This window comes from Cynocephalus volans, chromosome 6, assembly GCF_027409185.1.
Source record: "Cynocephalus volans isolate mCynVol1 chromosome 6, mCynVol1.pri, whole genome shotgun sequence".
Classification (NCBI taxonomy): domain Eukaryota; kingdom Metazoa; phylum Chordata; class Mammalia; order Dermoptera; family Cynocephalidae; genus Cynocephalus; species Cynocephalus volans.
In genome coordinates this window covers 49195445-49214128 of record NC_084465.1, presented here as the reverse complement: position 1 = coordinate 49214128, position 18684 = coordinate 49195445, and the positions used below count along the sequence as shown (strand labels likewise).

General features: G+C 36.4%; 1 protein-coding gene across 2 annotated transcripts in view; it reads left to right on the top strand.

Annotated features, from left to right (window-relative positions):
• Positions 1-462: 462 nt before the first annotated feature.
• Positions 463-18684, top strand: part of RINT1 (RAD50 interactor 1) — a 25573-nt gene continuing 7351 nt past the window's right edge. Inside the window, exons 1-11 of one of the 2 annotated variants that reach the window (XM_063100493.1) lie at positions 463-646; positions 1118-1163; positions 5376-5560; positions 6545-6786; positions 9922-10095; positions 10186-10335; positions 10946-11102; positions 12839-12949; positions 13041-13266; positions 13789-13926; positions 15178-15377. In XM_063100493.1, the coding sequence (XP_062956563.1) occupies positions 605-646; positions 1118-1163; positions 5376-5560; positions 6545-6786; positions 9922-10095; positions 10186-10335; positions 10946-11102; positions 12839-12949; positions 13041-13266; positions 13789-13926; positions 15178-15377 (1671 nt within the window). In that variant the 5' untranslated portion in view covers positions 463-604. Of the gene's footprint in view, positions 647-1117; positions 1164-5375; positions 5561-6544; positions 6787-9921; positions 10096-10185; positions 10336-10945; positions 11103-12838; positions 12950-13040; positions 13267-13788; positions 13927-15177; positions 15378-18684 lie in introns of those variants that run through there. The other variant, XM_063100492.1, reaches the window with a different exon arrangement.

The window sequence follows — 18684 nt, the reverse complement described above, 5'->3', positions numbered from 1 at the left end:
GGTTAGAGCGTGATGCTGATAACACCAAGGTCAAGGGCTTTGATCCCGGTACTGGCCAGCTGCCAATCAACAAATGAAGATATTGCCATTCATTGGAAATCCAAGCCAAATAACCCTACTATTTTTTATTTATTTTTATATTTTGGCGTCTGGCCAAAGAACCCTACACTGAAGCTCCTAGTCAACAAGTCCACTCTCTCAGAACACCTGGATATCGTCTAAAATATGATTCCTATTAAATTTACGGCGTGGGGGGGGTATCTTCAAGCTCCATCGTTAAGAGCTTCGGTGAAGTGGAGGGGACTTCACCGTGGTTGCGATGGATCGTCTCCCCTTCTCTGAGCGCTTGGGGCGCAGGCGCCCGCTTCCTAAGCTGCAGTCTGGACCTCCCACCAGCAGGGGGAGAGGCCGCGCACGGCTGGCGGCTGGGCGGGCACGGCCTTTCTGGGCCTAGAGGAGGAAACGAGAAAGACGGCGAGAGGAAGTCGCGGTGGGTTTCAGCCCTACAGCCTCCGGGGCTGAGCTGGCATTTGTCGCTGGCTTGAGCCGGACCCTACAGGCCACGCTGGCTGCGCATGGAGCCGAGGGCTCGCGCGGAGGAGGGATGCTCTCGGCCGGCGAGGTCGGCGAGGCGCCGGCAGTCCCGGTGAGGCCTCCCTGGTGTCCTGGGGAGGGGACACTGGTGGCCCAGTGAGGTGGCACAGACTTCCCTGGGTAGATAGTCCCGGTGAGGTGGCCCTGGAAGCTTGAGAATGTGGTCCCGCGGCCCGGGATAGAGTCCATTGCAAGACCCCCCAGGGGAGGTAGTCCCAGTGAGGTGGCCCTGGTGGTTCCGGTGAGATGACAGATCTTTCTAGGGAGGTGGTCCGGCGGCCAGGCAGCATAACTCCAGGTCCTGGGGAGGTGGCACAGACCCCGTGGGAAGGTGACAGGGGTCGCTCCAGTGGGGTGGCCCTTTTCGGAACCTTCAGCAGACTGCCCTGGTCCCTTATGAAGGCCCCGGGGGGAAGACGTCTGGGTCGTCTCCGTCCTCCAGTGGATGCCCTTTGAGAGCTCTGTATAAGTTCCGTCTCCTACTTCTATATTAATGTGTTTGTCACACCTGTTCCCCTTCTAGTGCTGCTCTGAAAGTGGTGAGGAAAGGAAGGACATCGAGGAGAAAAGTAAGCATGCTCCAAACACCATTGCTCTTTCTACACAGCCATCCTTCCAGAACTCAACCTTCCAGGGTTGAGTTCTTAGCCTGTTTTCCAGGGTTCTTAGCCTGTCATCTTTTAGACGAACTATCTTTCTCTGTACAATATGCTTATATAGTAATGAATACTGACTACCGTTATGTATATATTTTTGTCTTTCTAAAATTGTAAAATATGGGATGCTTTGGAGAATAGCACTTTCTGACCCTTACTAGTGCAGGGACTGGTGTGGTTTCACTGGAGGTCGGCCGTCATACAGGACTCAGAATATTTGGGCCCTACCTTTTATTTTAATGAAGCATTAGCTTAGTAAGCATTAGGAATTTGGAGGGGCTAATGATCTAGGAGACATGATCACCCCCTTAATTGGGTTTAAAGGAAGTAAATGACAATTGCTTAGTTGTACTTTTACCTTCAGTGAATTTGCAATTAAAAATTGCTCTGGGAAGAGCACAATGGATATAACTCCTGGATCTTGGACTGGACAGGGAAGGAGGAAAAGTTCAGTACCTCCATTTTATACCTAGGGACAGGAGCATATGTCAGGGATGTGTTCATTTGTCATTTTACTTTAATGAGCTAAGCATGGCAGGTTATTGGAAATAAAGGACTCTTCGTGGGCCTTTTTTTTTTTTGGCTGCTGGCCGGTATGGGGATCTGAACACTTGACCTTGGTGTTATAATACCGAGCTCCCTGGCCAGCCCCCTAGGGGCTTTTAAAGTGAAATTTTGGGGGAGAGGAAGGGGGAAAGCATGTAATAGCTCTTCTGTCAGGGGTTTTTTGTTTCTTCTGACTACGATTAAAAGTCTGGGAATGAGTAGTGGTAAGAGAAAGGGTGCCCACATTACCATGTGGCCTTGAGAAGTAAGACTTGCCCTTAACATTGACTACTGATACAATCTGGCTCAGAAAGAAAGCTCTAAGTAGTCCATAGCACTTGACAGTTATAGCTGCCACAACTCAGCTCCTTTTCCTTGAAGGATGTGAGGGTGCCATCCATATCTTTCAGTTTCCTTCCCTTTCCACCTTTGCCCGATTCAGATGCCTGGGAAGTCTGACACCTACTGAGCTGTCATTTTAGTGAAATGATAGATGAAGACTGTCATATCAAGGACTTTGTGCTTGTCCCTCTTTCAGTGGCTTAGTAAACTGCTTTGCAATTAGGAGTGCTCTTTATAAAAAATAGAAAAGAAGAGACATAAAAACCTCCCAAATTACCAATGTGTCATTTTGAAGAATGTCATTTGACTAAGAATGTACTATGCCACATTTAAATGGTTACACGTAAAGGGTTTAACTTTTTTAAAAAAGTCAAGGTAGAATTTACACCCTAAGGTACAGTAACTTTAGTATTTACAAAACATTGTCTACCTCCAATTGTCTGCAGATACGCCACACAAATCACTTTTTTTATTTAAGATAAATAAAAAAGGCATTGTGTGTAGAATAGTAGGTGGATTATTATATTACATAATTATGATATAATATGATTAATGTATAATATATTATTATATTAATAAAGTTTAGATACAGACCAGCCAATCCTGTTCATATTTGAAGAAGAAGAGAATAAGTATTGAATTGAGAAGAAACATGAAATTTTAGTCCCATTTACAACCTTTAAGTGTAGTCTGGGGTAAATGTTATAATTTATTTTATAGTTGGAGAGTCTAATGTTAGTTTTACTTCTCCTACCCACTAGTGGGCTTCTGGTTTTCGTAGCAGATGAATATTTTAATTCTTGTAAGTTAAGTAGAAAAAAGAAAATTTGTTTTTTGGGGTATGGGGGAGTGGGAGGAACATACGTGTAACCAAACACACTGGTATATATTCTGTTAATCTTTACATAAATAATTGAGCAATACCTAAAATTTTTTGTTTGCATTTAGGCATATCTTTAGGTAATAATATTTTTATTTTATCTGAAGTGACAGTTGTAATGAGGCTAATTATACCTTCTTGCTTTTCTCTTATTGCTGTTTTCTTAAAACGGTATTTTTATGAAGAGTCAAGTTCTATGATGGACAGCTCCAAGGGAGAGCAGAAGCAAATTTCAATTACTGTTGCTCCCCAGCAGGCCCTGTATTGTTCCCTCAGCTTTATCAAACCTCATGCACACATTTTTTTTTAACCCCTAGGAACTACGCAAATCTAGAGAGGTTAAACCCGTATGTAGAATAATTCTAGTTATGGATTGAGTATAGTCAATCATATTTAATGACTGCACCGTGAAATAGAGCTACCATTGTGTCAAGTTTGACCCAAACATCAGGTTTCCTAAACTTGCCCAGGAAGAAGGAAACCATGAATAATCAAAAGAAGATAGTTTATGCATGGAAACATATTTCAAAAGGAAACAGTTTATCTTAGCACAATGGGTGGAGTGGGAGGAGATAGATATGGCAGCCAACTGTGGATCATGTCACCCCTCCCTTCTTTGCCAAGAAGCTGCTGTGAGTTTCCAGGTTTCTTTGGGGTGCAGGGCACAGTTCAGAAAGCCATCCTGGCACAAATGGTCAGCAAAGTGTAGCTAGAGACACCTGGAAAAGGGGCAATGCTGATGGTCCACAAATTTAGGACAGTAGAAAATAATTTAACTGCCTTTGATGTAGATTACGTGTTTACTATAAATTTGTTTTCTTAAGTATTTTAACAAAAGTTGAATTTATCTATATATTTGAATCTTGCTTCACTTCACAAAGAATTAGAGGTAACTTAAATTACTTAATTATGTCTTAAACATCCTGGATAGTGGAAAAAGTTATAGCCTCTCACAGAGTGAAGAACTGACTTGTGAAATATAATAGAGGATCAATTTTCAGGCATAGAATAAGGAGTGGACTCCAGGGAAATTTCACGTGCTAAATGGGATGAGAGCAAAGCTACACAGTGTTCCTCCTTTCACTAGGCATTATTTACTCTGTTGTAGTAAAATGTTTAGTAAATGTTGTCTCTGTTACCACTATTCTCAAGAAATGGCTGCATGGTCCAAGTCACCTTTTTTTTGTCACATTTAATAAATCCAGTGTGAATTAGTCCAAGTCTGGTTTATTTGCCATGGAAAGAGTTTCACTTTAGACTGTAATTTAGTGGTTGTATCGACCTTTTGATTTCTTTTGTTTTTTTCCCAGTAATTTGTGTTTTCTCTCATATTTTCTTTATTTTTTTTTCCCCCTGTTTCTGACATGGACATCTTTGTACAATGGCATTTGAAGCTTTTAAGACTTTTTTTACTCTTTTTTTTTTTTTTTGTATTGAAACATAATTGATTATACGCATTTGTAGGATACAAAGTTGAATATCTATACCTGTACATAATGTGTGACAATCAAATCAGGATAATTAGCATGTTTGTTATTACAGAATGTAATCATTCCTTGGATCCACTAACAAATTTCTTCCTAACCCCCCTCTCCCTCCCCCATTTCCACCTTTAGTCACCACAATTCTGTTCTCTCCTTCTGAAAGTAAAAACTTTTTTATTCCTTAAGGAGTTTTTTATGCATTAGTCACCCTTTCAAAATTTTTTCATATACTTGAAGTATTTTAATACTATTTAAAAAAATTTTTTTTTTTTTTTAAAGATGACTGGTAAGGGGATCTTAACCCTTGACTTCGTGTTGTCAGCACCACGCTCACCCAGTAAGCTAACTGGCCATCCCTATATGGGATCCTAACCCTTGGCCTTGTTGTTATCAGCACCACATTCTCCCGAGTGAGCCACGGGCTGGCCCATGATGTGTACTTTAAATTATTAACTTTATTTATTTATTTATTTAATAGTTGTTTTTTTTTTAAATTTTATTTTGTCAATATACAATGTGGATGATTATTGTGGCCCATTACTGAAACCTCCCTCCCTCCTCCCTATCCCCCCTCCCTCCCAGCAACCTCCTTTCTGTTCGCTTGTCGTTATCAACTTCAAGGAATTGTAATTGTTGTGTCTTCTTCCCTCCACCCCCCAGGTTATTTGTGTATTTATTTAGCTCCCACAAATAAGTGAGAACATGTGATATTTCTCTTTCTGTGCCTGACTTGTTTCACTTAATATAATTCTCTCTAGGTCCATCTAAATTATTAACTTTTGAAGGTACATATAATGCCTTGTGTATCTTTTATATTTCCTTTAATTCCATAGTACTTAGTGGTATTGAGTAATTGTTAATCTTTTATTTTAGGTGATGTAAATATTACACCTCGTGCTGGAAATGAACATGTCAGTGAAGGTACAGATAATGGTGATCTTCTTTCCTATGTGTCTGCATTCATAGAAAAGGAAGTTGGGAATGACCTTAAATCTTTGAAGAAACTTGATAAACTCATAGAAAAGATGACAGAAAGTAAAATGCAGTTAGAAGAACAGGCAAGTATTAAAACTAATTGAAATAATATTGATAGTATACTCATTATACTTAATATAATGTAAACATAACCACTATTATATATGGAATTTTGATGATATAATTGTGACAAATAGTCTAATCACTTAAAACTGTTTAATAGGTTTTAAAGACCTACAATGTGCTACATATTTTACAAATTATGTAATAGAATTCCTACTGATATGATGTATGTCTTGAAAACATAGTGATAGATAACATTTTACATAGCTTTCCATACAGTGACTTCTAAAGTGCTTTTACAAGTAAGTAATTTCATGGTATACAAAAATGTTTAAACACCATCATTCCAAATTTTTATAAATACACACATAGGGAGGAAACATGATAAGAAGTATAACATTATAATGATGGTTATTTCTGGGTGGTTGGTTAACAGGTGATTTATTTTCTTAACTTTTTATGTATCTTCAGGTTTTTTCTTTTACAATGAACATATACTTTAAGAAAAAATTATTTAATAAATAAATGCCATATCTAAAGCATTATCTGGATATCATCCTACCAAGTCAGTGGTTCTTAGCCTGGGTTTCAATCAGAATCACCTGGGGACCTTTTGCAAAGTACAGATGCCCAGCTTTTTGGAATCAACTTTGTTTGCTCTTGAAGGAAAATATTTAGTAGGTAAAAGCATGTGAGTGATCTCTGGCTAAACCCTCTGAAAGTGCTAAGCCTAGAGAGGCAGATCCGTAGAGGCTTACTGGGGGCCAGTGTGATAGACTCCTCCCTACCCTTGTATGTATGTATATATGCATGCTTGCTTCACATAACAGCATTTTATATTTGGGTTTGGTTGGTACAGGATGAAGAAATCAAACCTATCTTTTGGAGTTTTTAATGGGCAATTTTCAGTTCTGTTAGAACAAATGTGTATTTTGAAGGGAATGACTTAAAGGTTATGAAAATTTTATCTGATTGCTTTTTTTTTTTTTTTTTGGTATGGTCAGGTACTTACAATGTCATCAGAAATCCCTAAAAGAATTCAAAATGCCTTAAAAAATGCAGAAGAATCAAAGCAATTCCTTAATCAGTTTCTAGAGCAAGAAAATCATCTCTTCAGCTCCATTAACAGCCATTTGCTGACTGCACAGCCCTGGATGGACGATCTTGGGGCCATGATTAACCAAATTGAAGAGATCAAACGGCATCTCGCTTATCTTAAATGGATTTCACAAATTGAAGAACTAAGGTAAAATGGGCCTCTTTGTTCTCATAATTATTATTTTCCTTTGAGACTTCTGTCTTAGACAATACATGCGTCCCATTAAATAATTGAGTTAATTAAAGATTATAATAATATAATTTTACCAGTTGTTATGAAAATAGCATTATGATAATGATTCTTTTCCTTTATTGTGAGTGAATATAAAGTTTCCAGGGAGCTTAATTTGCATTTGAAAGAAAATAATCTAAGTAAGTTAAAATTTTAAGTCTTATGGTTGTATTATGAACACATGATAAAAACAGTTATTTATAATGCCAGATTAATAAAACAAACCCTCAGTGTGATAATAGGTATTCCTAGTTACTTTAATTTTTAGAGATGTTCACTTAAATACATTGCTTTCTCTATGAAATTTTTTCAGTAGGGATCGTCTAATAAGAACTATACAGTATTCTTAGATGAATGACAGAGTTCTGCTACCTGTAGGTAGGAAAGTTAAGACTTGAAGACTTGACCTTAGTTCTTTTTGAATTGAATACATATCACTGGTGGTTGATTGTTAGTACCTGGTATTGCCTTTTAAACAGACTAAAGTAACATTTCCACCTAGACTGGTGGATTATTTGGTTTCATGATATAGTCCCCCAGCACCTCCACATTGTACCTTCCCACCCTTGCTTTGTTTTAACTACTCTTGCTACAAAGCTGTCAGCAACCATTAATGTTGTCTAAAAAACCTGAGGGAGAAAAATCATCCAAGAGTCTTAATGTCCTGTTTCAAATGTATCATAGTTAACATATTTAATGTTGTGTTACGTATTTATGGATATGTTATGTATCCCTTTGTCTTGTACATGTTTCCCAAGATTTTAAATTCCTTTTTTTTTTTGGGGGAGGGGGTGGCTGGCAGTACAGGGATCTGAACCTGTGACCTTGGAGTTATAAGGCTGTGCTCTAACCAGCTGAGCTAACTGGCCAGCCCTCAAGATTTTAAAGAATTTTACATATCAGTATAGTATGAAAATCTTTGTTTTGTATTTATGAGGAGTTTTACATTTAAAGTGATATGTCTAAGACTGTAGTGTTACTAGTGTTTCCAGAAATCGACTTAAGCTTTTTAGAGCATCTCATTACTGTCTAGATAAATTATTTGCAATGAAGGAATTTTTTTTTTTTTTTTTTTTTTTTTTATTTTATTTTTTTTATTTTGTTTGTCGTTTTTTCGTGACCGGCACTCAGCCAGTGAGTGCACTGGTCATTCTTATATAGGATCCGAACCCGCGGCGGGAGCGTCACCGCGCTCCCAGCGCAGCACTCTACCGAGTGCGCCACGGGCTCGGCCCAACAATGAAGGAATTTTAAACCTTGCTTTCTTTTACTTCATTTCTCCTTGCCCTTCTGAAAGAAAATAGCAATAAGGGGCAATATTAATAACCTTAATAAGCAAAATAAGTTGTTTAAAAGCCTCACTCTTCTAATACCCACAGTAACAGATGAACTAAAATAGGACTGTTGTTATTGATAACCTTTTCTGATATCTGAATTGTTTAAATGAGAAATATGCCCAGGGAATCATATTTGAAATAGGAATCAAAGTCATAATCAAATAGACACAGTTATTTCTCTTGCTTTAATAATGTGTTCTTTCCCTTAGGTCTTTTATGATAACATGATATTTCTAGCTTTCTTTTGAGCTTCTGGGCTTTTCTCAACTCCAAATTTCTCTCTAAAGGCCTGTTTTTATTCTGAAGTACTTTCTTTTTAAGTAAAGTAGTTTCTTCTTGGGGGAGCTAGCATCTTTTTATTAGATCTGTTTTTTTAATATAGCAGTACAGCAATATCACTCCGAATGAATCCTTTTACTCTGGCTTTCCTTATGCTATAAATATCATTCATGCTTCACTGTGTGGAAATCTATTTCATTCCAGGCTACAAAGCAGTACTCCTATATTCTGTGGTTACTTGTACATTTTAAATTCTTTTGTAACATTTGTACATTTCTTAAAAGAGGTAGTCTTTGTTTTAACATAAGGCAACACTGCAGTTATATTTCTTTGAAGTGGGAAATCAAGTTCAGCTGGGCAAACTAGGTAAAAATTGAAGACTATCATACCTAATCTTACCAGATGCTACCTACATTATTCACTTGGATTAAGATATTGAGGACTTATGTAAAAGGCAGACTTATCAGAAATGAATGGTGCCTGAGAGAATGTGACACAGGACAAATCTGTTCTTTTGGGAGGAGTGGGAAGGGAAAGGTGGAGAGAGGCATCCTGAACATGGGCTGCTGCTTTTGGAAGGATGCTATCACAAAGAAATGATAAATGTTTGTGATGATGGCTATGCTAATTAGCCTGATTTTATCATTACACATGTATTGAAATATTGCTGTGTATCCCATAAATATATTCAGTTATTATGTGACAATTACAATATAAAATCTCGTGCACGCGCACACGTGCAGGATGCTGAATTAGAGGACTCCAGGCTTCCAGAGAGACTTGGAGTAAAAAAGCCACCCTAGAGTGGTGCTTCATTCCTCCTTGGATGTAATTTTATATAAAACATGAGGGAAGGACTGAGGTTGCAGCATTGGAACAAAACACAGCATTATATCCCTTTTTTTGGTTTGTTTTTTATTTACAGCGGCTGGCCAAGGGGATACGAACCCTTGACCTTGGTGTTATGACACTGTGCTCTAACCAACTGAGCCAGCCTCTTGTTTGCTCATTTAAACATATATTTAGAACTGCACGTTGCCAAAAAGTTTCCTTTCCTTTTTTATTCTCTAGTTAACTCAGGGTTTTTTTTTACTGATTTGTAGAGCAGTTCAAATCCTAAGTGCTCGAGAGCTTAGAAATCCCCTTTAGTGTTTGGTTGGACAAGGAAATCACAAGAAAATGAAAATGCAAAAACTGAAATTAAAGGGTCATTCTGTGCCTTCCAGCATCTTGTATAGCAAACCCTGACTTGTGTCTTTTTACCCTCAAAATATGTTTTCAGTAGTGATTGAATCTGCCACTATCAAAATAAGTTACTTGCATTTATTCCAAATTAAACAAAACAAAACAAAAAATATGAGGGAGAAGCAGTTTTTCCAAATTTGAAATTATTTGAACAAACTGTCCTTAAAGTCTGCTTTGCTTTGTTTTGCAGTGATAACATTCAGCAATATCTGATGACCAATAATGTACCAGATGCAGCCTCTACTCTGGTGTCTATGGCAGAACTTGACATCAAGCTTCAGGAATCATCTTGTACTCATCTTCTTGGTTTCATGAGAGCCACAGTTAAATTCTGGCATAAAATTCTCAAGGACAAGCTTACAAGGTAGGGAATTTACCCATATTTCATGGTAATTGCTTTCAGGTGGATACTTGGTGATACTGTACTTAAATATATGTTACTTTTCTGTTATAGTGATTTTGAGGAAATTTTAGCACAGCTTCATTGGCCATTCATTGCACCCCCTCAATCTCAAACTATTGGCTTAAGTCGATCTGCCAGTGCCCCTGAGATGTACAGTAACCTGGAGACACTGTTTTGTCAGCTTCTGAAACTACAAACCTCGTATCTTTTTTGGAGTTGAAAATTTACTAAAATTTCTTCTTTCTGGAATGAATTTGTGCCTCCCAAATAGAACTGTTTGAAAGTGGCCAAGAAGCCAAATGCGAGTCCTGGGTTTGGACTTGATTTTTAAATGCCAATCGAGTGGTGGATTGTTCTCTTGCAGAGTGAATTGCTTGTGGGTAGGAGGGCTGTGAGGAAGAGTTCTGAGATATATGACTAACCCAAGTTTGCATCTCATATAGGTCTCATGGGACAATAGAACAAATGGGCAAACCATTTATTTGGGAGGAAACCATAGTAATGCAGCGTTAATTTAATCAAATGTGTTAATTTAATCAAATGATTACTTGGATTTATTTCCCTACTACTATTCTTTATTTTAGAGAAGATTTACAGATTAATTCTAATAACATTTTTGTGTATTTTTTTACTGAATTCATATTTAATGTAAATTTAGACTACATATTATTTGTATTGTAATTAACTTTACTTAGTATCCAATACATTTGTTGGAAAAATTTATTGTGTGTATGTATGTATACAAATGCATGTATATATATAGAAATACATAGATGCTTTGGATCCTTTTTCCTTGACTTGACTATGTCAGAGATGAATTACTTACTGAGCCAAAACAACTCCCAGAAAAATACTGTCTTCCTGCATCCCCTTCTGTCATCCTGCCCATCCAGATTATGCTGACTCCCCTTCAGAAAAGGTTCAGGTATCACTTCAAAGGGAACCGGCAGACTAATGTTATAAGCAAGGTGTGCTTTGCCAATTTTTGTCCTTGGTTTTTATTAATAGCAAATGTTACAGTTTTCTATACTTTTGCTGGTTTAAGTAGAAACCATTTCTGATTTTTCTGTAAAGGGCTAAAGTCCTGTTTTGTCACTGCCCATTGTAGATATAATTGGGGACTTGGGTTGATATGTTGTGGGAATCAGCTTACTCATTAGCACATCATCTGACCAATTACTCAGGTGTGACTTTGGGTGTTCTGTAGCATTTGCTGTGGCAGTTTTTACAACTGGGTCCACGTGTGTTTCACTGTACTCCTTCAGATTTATAAATATATTGGAAAGAACTGAATGTCAAAAGATAGCAGAGCATTAGCTTTTGAATACAGGTGCTGATGCTAAAACGATCTATAGCTGTGCAAGAAAGATTATGGGGATAAATGATGGGAATAGCTGTAAGGAAGTATCACCAACATTTTAATTGAGGGATTTTACCAATGTGTATTGGGTATATTTTTGATATCTTTCTTTGACCTGAGAAACAATTATAAGCATCTGTTTTCAATGAAATTTGATAGATTTTGTTGGGAATTATATTCTTGGGAATTGCTAGGGGGTGGGTACTACCTTATTTATCCCTGAGTTTTGTTACAGCTAATACAGTGCACCTAGCAGGGGATCAGTTAATATTTTCAATTAAATGTTATTAAGTGCCAGATTATACCAGGCATTGTATGTGCCATATATAAATGAATTTATAGGCTCTATAGGATTTTAAAAGAATCAAGGGATAGACAGGTTTGCAAAGGAAGGAGCAGAGTGGCAAAGGATTTCTGGTTCTTTTGTTCTTTATGGGTCTCCTTTTTTGGATGGGGTGTTCATGGAAGGAAGAGTAAAACCACTTAGTAAGTAGTAAGTGAGACAAAACAGTAAACCTAAAGTTGTAGAGAGGCAATAATAATTTGAGGTAAACAAGTTCTGAGTTAAGTTGACTGCTTTTTAAATTGTGATCCCAATGGACCTAGCACTCTGTCACCAAGCCTAAACTGTGCAGCCCTTATTCATTTTTGTATTCCCAGCATCTAGCACACAACAGGGATTTACCATTCAGTAAATGTTTTATGGGCTGGCGGGTTAGCTCACTTGGTTTGAGCACAGTGCTAATAACAGCAAGGTCAAGGGTTTGGATCCCCATGCTGGCCAGGCAGCTGACACACACACAAAAAAGTAAATGTTTTTTGCATCCCTGTACAACAAAACTTGAAATGCTTGTAGAGTCATCTCTAGGGGCAATTTAAAATGCTGCATACCTACATTTCCTTTTCTATAATTATACCTGTTTTAAGGCATGTGTAATTTTTGTAATGCAGACCAGCCAAATTTTTTTCTAACCTTTTGAAAAGAAAAAGCAGAAGAAAATAATGTTTGAGAATTATTTTGGAATGCTATCTCAAAAAACAATTTAAAGGCCATTAGTTCTTTGTAATACTTATCACTTTACATATTACTAAAGTGCTAAGTTTTAAATATAGGTGACATTATTGACATAAGCCACATTATTGTAATTAGGAGTATGTTGGGAAACATTTGATTATTAAGCTTTGCATGAGTTTAAAATTCAGAGTAGAAATTGTGCTCTTATATATAGGAATTTTCAGCTAATTTTTTACATGTTGTATGTATACAATTAGATAGATCCATTTAATTGTAACTTTCTAGTTGTAATGACTTAAGAACTCAAACTGTTTTACTTCCTTCCTTAGCCTGAATGGTACTTGGCTCAGGTGCTTATGTGGATTGGAAACCATACTCAATTTCTGGATGAGAAGATTCAGCCAATATTAGACAAAGTAGGCTCTCCGGTAAATGCAAGGGTAAGAGACTCAGTCCTAAGCGTTTCAGTTTTAGAGTTGTATATATACATGAATAACTTGTTATTTACATATCTCATATTTGTTTTTTCAGCTTGAATTTTCTCGGGGCCTCATGATGCTGGTTCTCGAGAAGTTAGCTTCTGATATTCCTTGTCTGCTCTATGACGACAATCTCTTCTGTCATTTGGTGGATGAAGTTCTCTTGTTTGAGAAGGAGTTACACAGTGTTCATGGCTATCCTGGCACTTTTGCTAGTTGTATGCATATTCTGTCAGAGGAAACCTGTTTTCAGAGATGGTTGACTGTGGAGAGAAAATGTAAGTGCTAATGTGGCCATAGGGAAGGGAGAGGTGTCCTTTTGTGTGTGTATATAAATTTTTGGTGTTTTTCTCCTCCAGTTCTGGGTAGGAACTAGAGCCAACTAAATTTTTCTTGGTCATGGTTTTCCGACTTGCGTTCAGTGATAATCTTATTTTCTTTTCTTCCCATGAAACTTAAGTTTTTCCTGGAATTACACTCCACATGTTTCTAGAGTGGAGTATTCAAGCCAGTAGGGTGTGTAACTATTTTACAGATATTACCGTATAGTATTTCTGCTCTTGGTAGAATCTTTTTGGATATAACCTGTCCAGTCAGCATAACTATTTTGAAGATTTGGGGTAGATAGAGTAAAGCATCTTTAACCCTAAAATAGAGCATGTTAAATATAGTACAACTAGGGGGAGATTGTGGTTTCGTTTTTTTTGGTAGAAAAATCATCATTCTTAAGAAATTGTAAGTTGAAAAATTAGGAATGACTGTAACTACTTAATTGACATTATCCTTTTTTCTGTTATTAGTTGCTCTTCAAAAAATGGACTCAATGCTTTCATCGGAAGCTGCCTGGGTATCCCAGTATAAAGATATCACTGATGTGGATGAAATGAAAGTTCCAGACTGTGCAGAAACTTTCATGACTCTACTCTTGGTTATAACTGGTAAGTATAAGTCTTTTAAGATATGACTTTGTTTTAAAAGTACTTTTCTCACATGGTACTTTTTCAAGTTCAACATAATTAATATTATACAGTGGTTATTATAATATCTTCAAATTAAGTTTCTATTTTGGCAGAGATCTAGCACAATATTCTAATTTTTGGATTTTTAATAATTCAAGTAAGTACTTAAACATTGGTATACATGAACAAAAAATTCCTGACTTGTTACATAAAAACAGTAAAATAAGAATTTAATTTTATTGCCTAAACTCTCTTGCTATGCAGCTTTTTAAGTGTCTTCAGTAAATGGTGATTGACCTAAATTTTAAATATTATTTTTTTAACCTTGGTTTATCAAAGATTGCAGGAGAGAATGAAATAATAATTTTAAGGATTGGAGTAGTAATAGGAGCTCTTGTTACAGTGCAGGGATTTTCTGGCTGGAGGGTGGCTTAGCAGCCCCTGGCGCCGGGTGGCCTGTAGTGCACTGCCCCACTGTAGTCCTTCTAGTTCTCCAGGTGCCACTGGGCCCTCATTGCCACCATCCTCGGCTCTCTTCACCCCCATCCTCCTCTGTTCTGTTTCCCGGGCCTGTTCAGTCACCTGGAGAAGTGTCATTCCAGTCCAGTCAGTAAATAATTCCATATTCCGTACTGTAATAAAATAAGAAAAACACTAAAACAAAAAAAATTAAGAAAAACTTGTGTGTCTTTTAAAAACATTTTATTAGGAAAACTCAAATGTGCACAAAAGTTAGGATAATATAATGAACTTTCAGGCACCCATTACCAAGGTTTAAAACAATTTTCACTTTCTGTTATGTATTTTTCTCCCCAACTTTTTTTTCCTGGAGTATTTTAAAGAACATTTTAAACATCTTATCATGTTTTCTGTAAATTCTTAAGTATGTATGTTTTTTAATCTGAGTTCTTTATTCCTTTTTTAAAAAATGCCTGTTTGTTGAAGAAACGGAGTCATTTTTGTATATAATTTTCTTGTGTCTTTTTTAAAAATCGAGGCATAATCTGCATGCAGTAAAATGCTCAGATCTTAAATATACTGTTCAGTGAGTTTTGACAAATATGTATACTTATGAAATCTATATCCTTAGAGAGTTTAGAGATAGACCCATACTTGAATGGTTAATTGATTTTTGACAAAGGCACTGAAGCATGTCAGTAGGGAAAAACCTCTAACTATGTCATGGACAGTACCAAAAACCTTCGTATGTCTTATTAACTTTCTCCACAGACAGGTATAAAAACCTTCCCACAGCTTCCCGAAAGCTGCAGTTCCTGGAGTTACAGAAGGATTTAGTAGATGATTTTAGGATAAGATTAACGCAGGTGATGAAAGAAGAGACTAGAGCTTCCCTTGGCTTTCGATACTGTGCAATTCTTAATGCTGTGAACTACATCTCAACAGTACTAGCAGACTGGGCTGACAATGTTGTAAGTTAATGTGCTTTTATATTAAGTAATGTATGTGTAGTTTCAACCGTTTAACCTTTAAAAATGTTCAGTCAGTCTATTGCAAGCAAAAATATACATGTTAGAATCACAGTGATGCCAAACTTAGAAAGTGTGATTAAGTACACATTTTTCTTTATCAAATCTCAAATAGTTAAATAATTCTGATATTTTAGTGTACTCAATTACTGGAAAAGAAAGCAAACCTTTCAAGAAATAGTTGTTTATAGAATGAACCTTTTTCCTCTTTCAACTTTGTACTGGGGAAATATTCATATATGGTAATTGCCATCACAGAAAAAGCTAAGATTGAATAAAATGATGCCAAAATCAATAAATCCAGGACTTTGAGGAAAATAAAAGAAATGTCATTTGATACCTCTTGAATGTCTTCTAAACATGACAAATTATGAAGAATCAGAAATAGAGGGCTGGCCAGTTAGCTCAGTTGGTTAGAGCATGGTACTGATAACACCAAAGTCCGGGCTTCAATCCCTATACTGGCCAGCTGCCAAAGAAAACCACAGCATTTTTAAAGTTTTAATTGTTTCATACATTAAAAAATTATTTAACATTTTGTGTATTTTATTTTGAACTATATACAAGAGTAAATAGATTAGGGAAGTGAACTCCTATGTGCTTCTTACAGCTTCTTACACCAATTTTGTTTCATTTAAACCTCTCCCCACCACACTTGATTATTTTGAAGCAGATTTCAGATATTATTTTATGGTAAATATTTTAGTATGTATCTAAAAGATAGGAACTCCTTTTATTTATTTATTTATTTTGGCAGCTGGCCAGTATGGTGATCAGAACGCTTGACCTTGGTGTTAAAAGCATCATGTTTTCCCAAGTGAGCTAAGTGGCCAGCCCAGGAACTCCTTTTTTAGAAAACATAACCACTGCCATGATCACATCTAAAAATTAACTAATTTCTTATGTTAAAAGATATAATTTAAATAAATGTAAAAATCAAAATGGTTCCAGTTAACAAGTACTATGAGGCCTTTTCCCTGCAAGGATTCTACTGATCCTTTCCTTCTCCATGCAGATTCTTTGTGTTGACAGGTTTGATCTGCCCGACTGTAATTATTAAGTAGTAATTTATTTTTACTCATTTTATTAATCTGAGTAATTTATTGGCTATCAGGTCTTTTGGTAACCAGATTTTCTAATACGTACTTCCAACCAAAAGTGAAGAAACCTAATTAGCCTTTATAGCCTCGGCAGAGAGAGACAGATTAATTCCTTTAGATATTATAGGTATTAAAATGATCTCAGAGGGCCTCTGGGACCTCCTTCTTGGACAAGGTGCCTTCAGGTGAGGAATCACTATTCTAAGACCATCTATGAGGATACAGAAATTAGCTTGGGTTTACACCAATGTGTTCCATAAAGTAGATTTCATGACAGAAAACATCAGCAGTGAACTAGGGATGACCTTAAAGTGTGAAAAATATATATTAAATGGTAAAAAATCTAACTATGCTGAATAAATAGGATAATAAATATGAAGATACATTATAAATGTAAAGTATTGTATAATTGTCATAAATGAAAATAGACAGGAGAGTGCAACAACAAAACAACTATAATTTTTACTAAAGACTTAAAAATACCACTCTTAATATGTGATAGATAATATGGAAATTAAAAACTTATAGAGTTAAGTAATTAGAAAGATCGATTAACTGAGGATTGGTGGTAAATTCACAGTGTACTAGGAAAAAACAAAATTTTCAAGTATGTCCAGATGATTCACGAAGATGGACAAGATAAATTAAAATGTCTCTACAGCATCAAATCTTAATGCAATAAAATAAATGAAAAATAGAAGCAGAAAAAGTACACTCAAACATGAACATTTAAAAATATTCAATGCCTAGATTAGGAAGGAAGTCTAGAAAACACGACAAGAATTATTTTAAATTATGAATTTAAGATAAAAAATTATAGTATACTGCTAATACATTATTTAGTGCATTTTGTTCTATGTCAAACAAAAAATTATAGTATACTGCTAATACATTATTTAGTGCATTTTTTTCTATGTCAAACAAAAAATTATAGTATACTGCTAAAGCATTATATAGAGAAAATGTGTTTCTCATAATACCTATTTTACTGAAAGAAAAAGCAAAAATATTTATCTTAAATATGTAGTAATAAGCCAAAATAAATAGGAAACAAAAATAAATATACTAATAACAGATATAAACAAGATAAAAACCTGATAAACAGAATCATAGTTTATTCTTATCTGGACCCTCTGGCTGGGACCTAGTAATTATTACAGCTTTTTTTCTATAAAAATGTTCACTGAAATCCATGTACGTAATGTCATTCTGCTGAACAAAGAAAATAAAATAATTGTTTCATAAAATGAATATAATATGGAGTGTAATGATCAATGCGTTTATCTTCCTAAGTAAACTAATCAGTATAGATTAATTCATTTTGTACTTTTATGTGTCGCATTTTTTTTTTTTTTTTGTCTTTTTCGTGACGGGCACTCAGCCAGTGAGTGCACCGGCCATTCCTATATAGGATCCGAACCCGCGGCGGTAGCGTCACTGCGCTCCCAGCGCCGCACTCTCCCGAGTGCGCCACTGCTCGGCCCTTATGTGTAGCATTTCTAAATTTAGTAAGTACTTTATTCTCTCAGCCCCCCAGTGGTCCATTTTCTGCTAAGCTTTTTCAGTAGTATGAAACAAATTGTTGTTCTTTATTTTTGTGCCAGATGATCTAATGACGGACTCATTCAGGGCCAGATTTTTAGCTTCATTGAAATTACTCGTGGAGCATCATTAATTGCTTTCCTTGGTGCAGTAGTCTGTTAACAAAGATGAATTAGCCATCATTCCTTCTCCTAGGAAACTTATAATCTAATGCTGAATTAACTGGGTCCTTCTGTCTACAGAGAAATGACTAAATTTCAGAGTAGACTCTTCAGATGAATTGCACTCTTTGTAGGTGACAGAAACCCAATTCAAACTTGCCTAAGTTGGGGAGTGAGGTGGGGTGGAAGGCAGTGAGGAGTATGTTTGTGTAACTGAAAGGGTTAGGCATGGCTGCTCTAAAGTTTGTTTCTGGTTTCATTCTCAGGCAGGCTCTGGTCATGTGGCCATAGGTGGCTCCAGGCTCACATGGTCCATCTGCAATCTTGAAAGGGCAGTACTTCTTCCCTGATAGTTTCAGCAGAAATACCAAAACGGCCTCTCACATGTCCATCCCTGAACAACGACTGGTGTGGCCAAGGCATGGTATTATCAAGTTATGTGTGCAT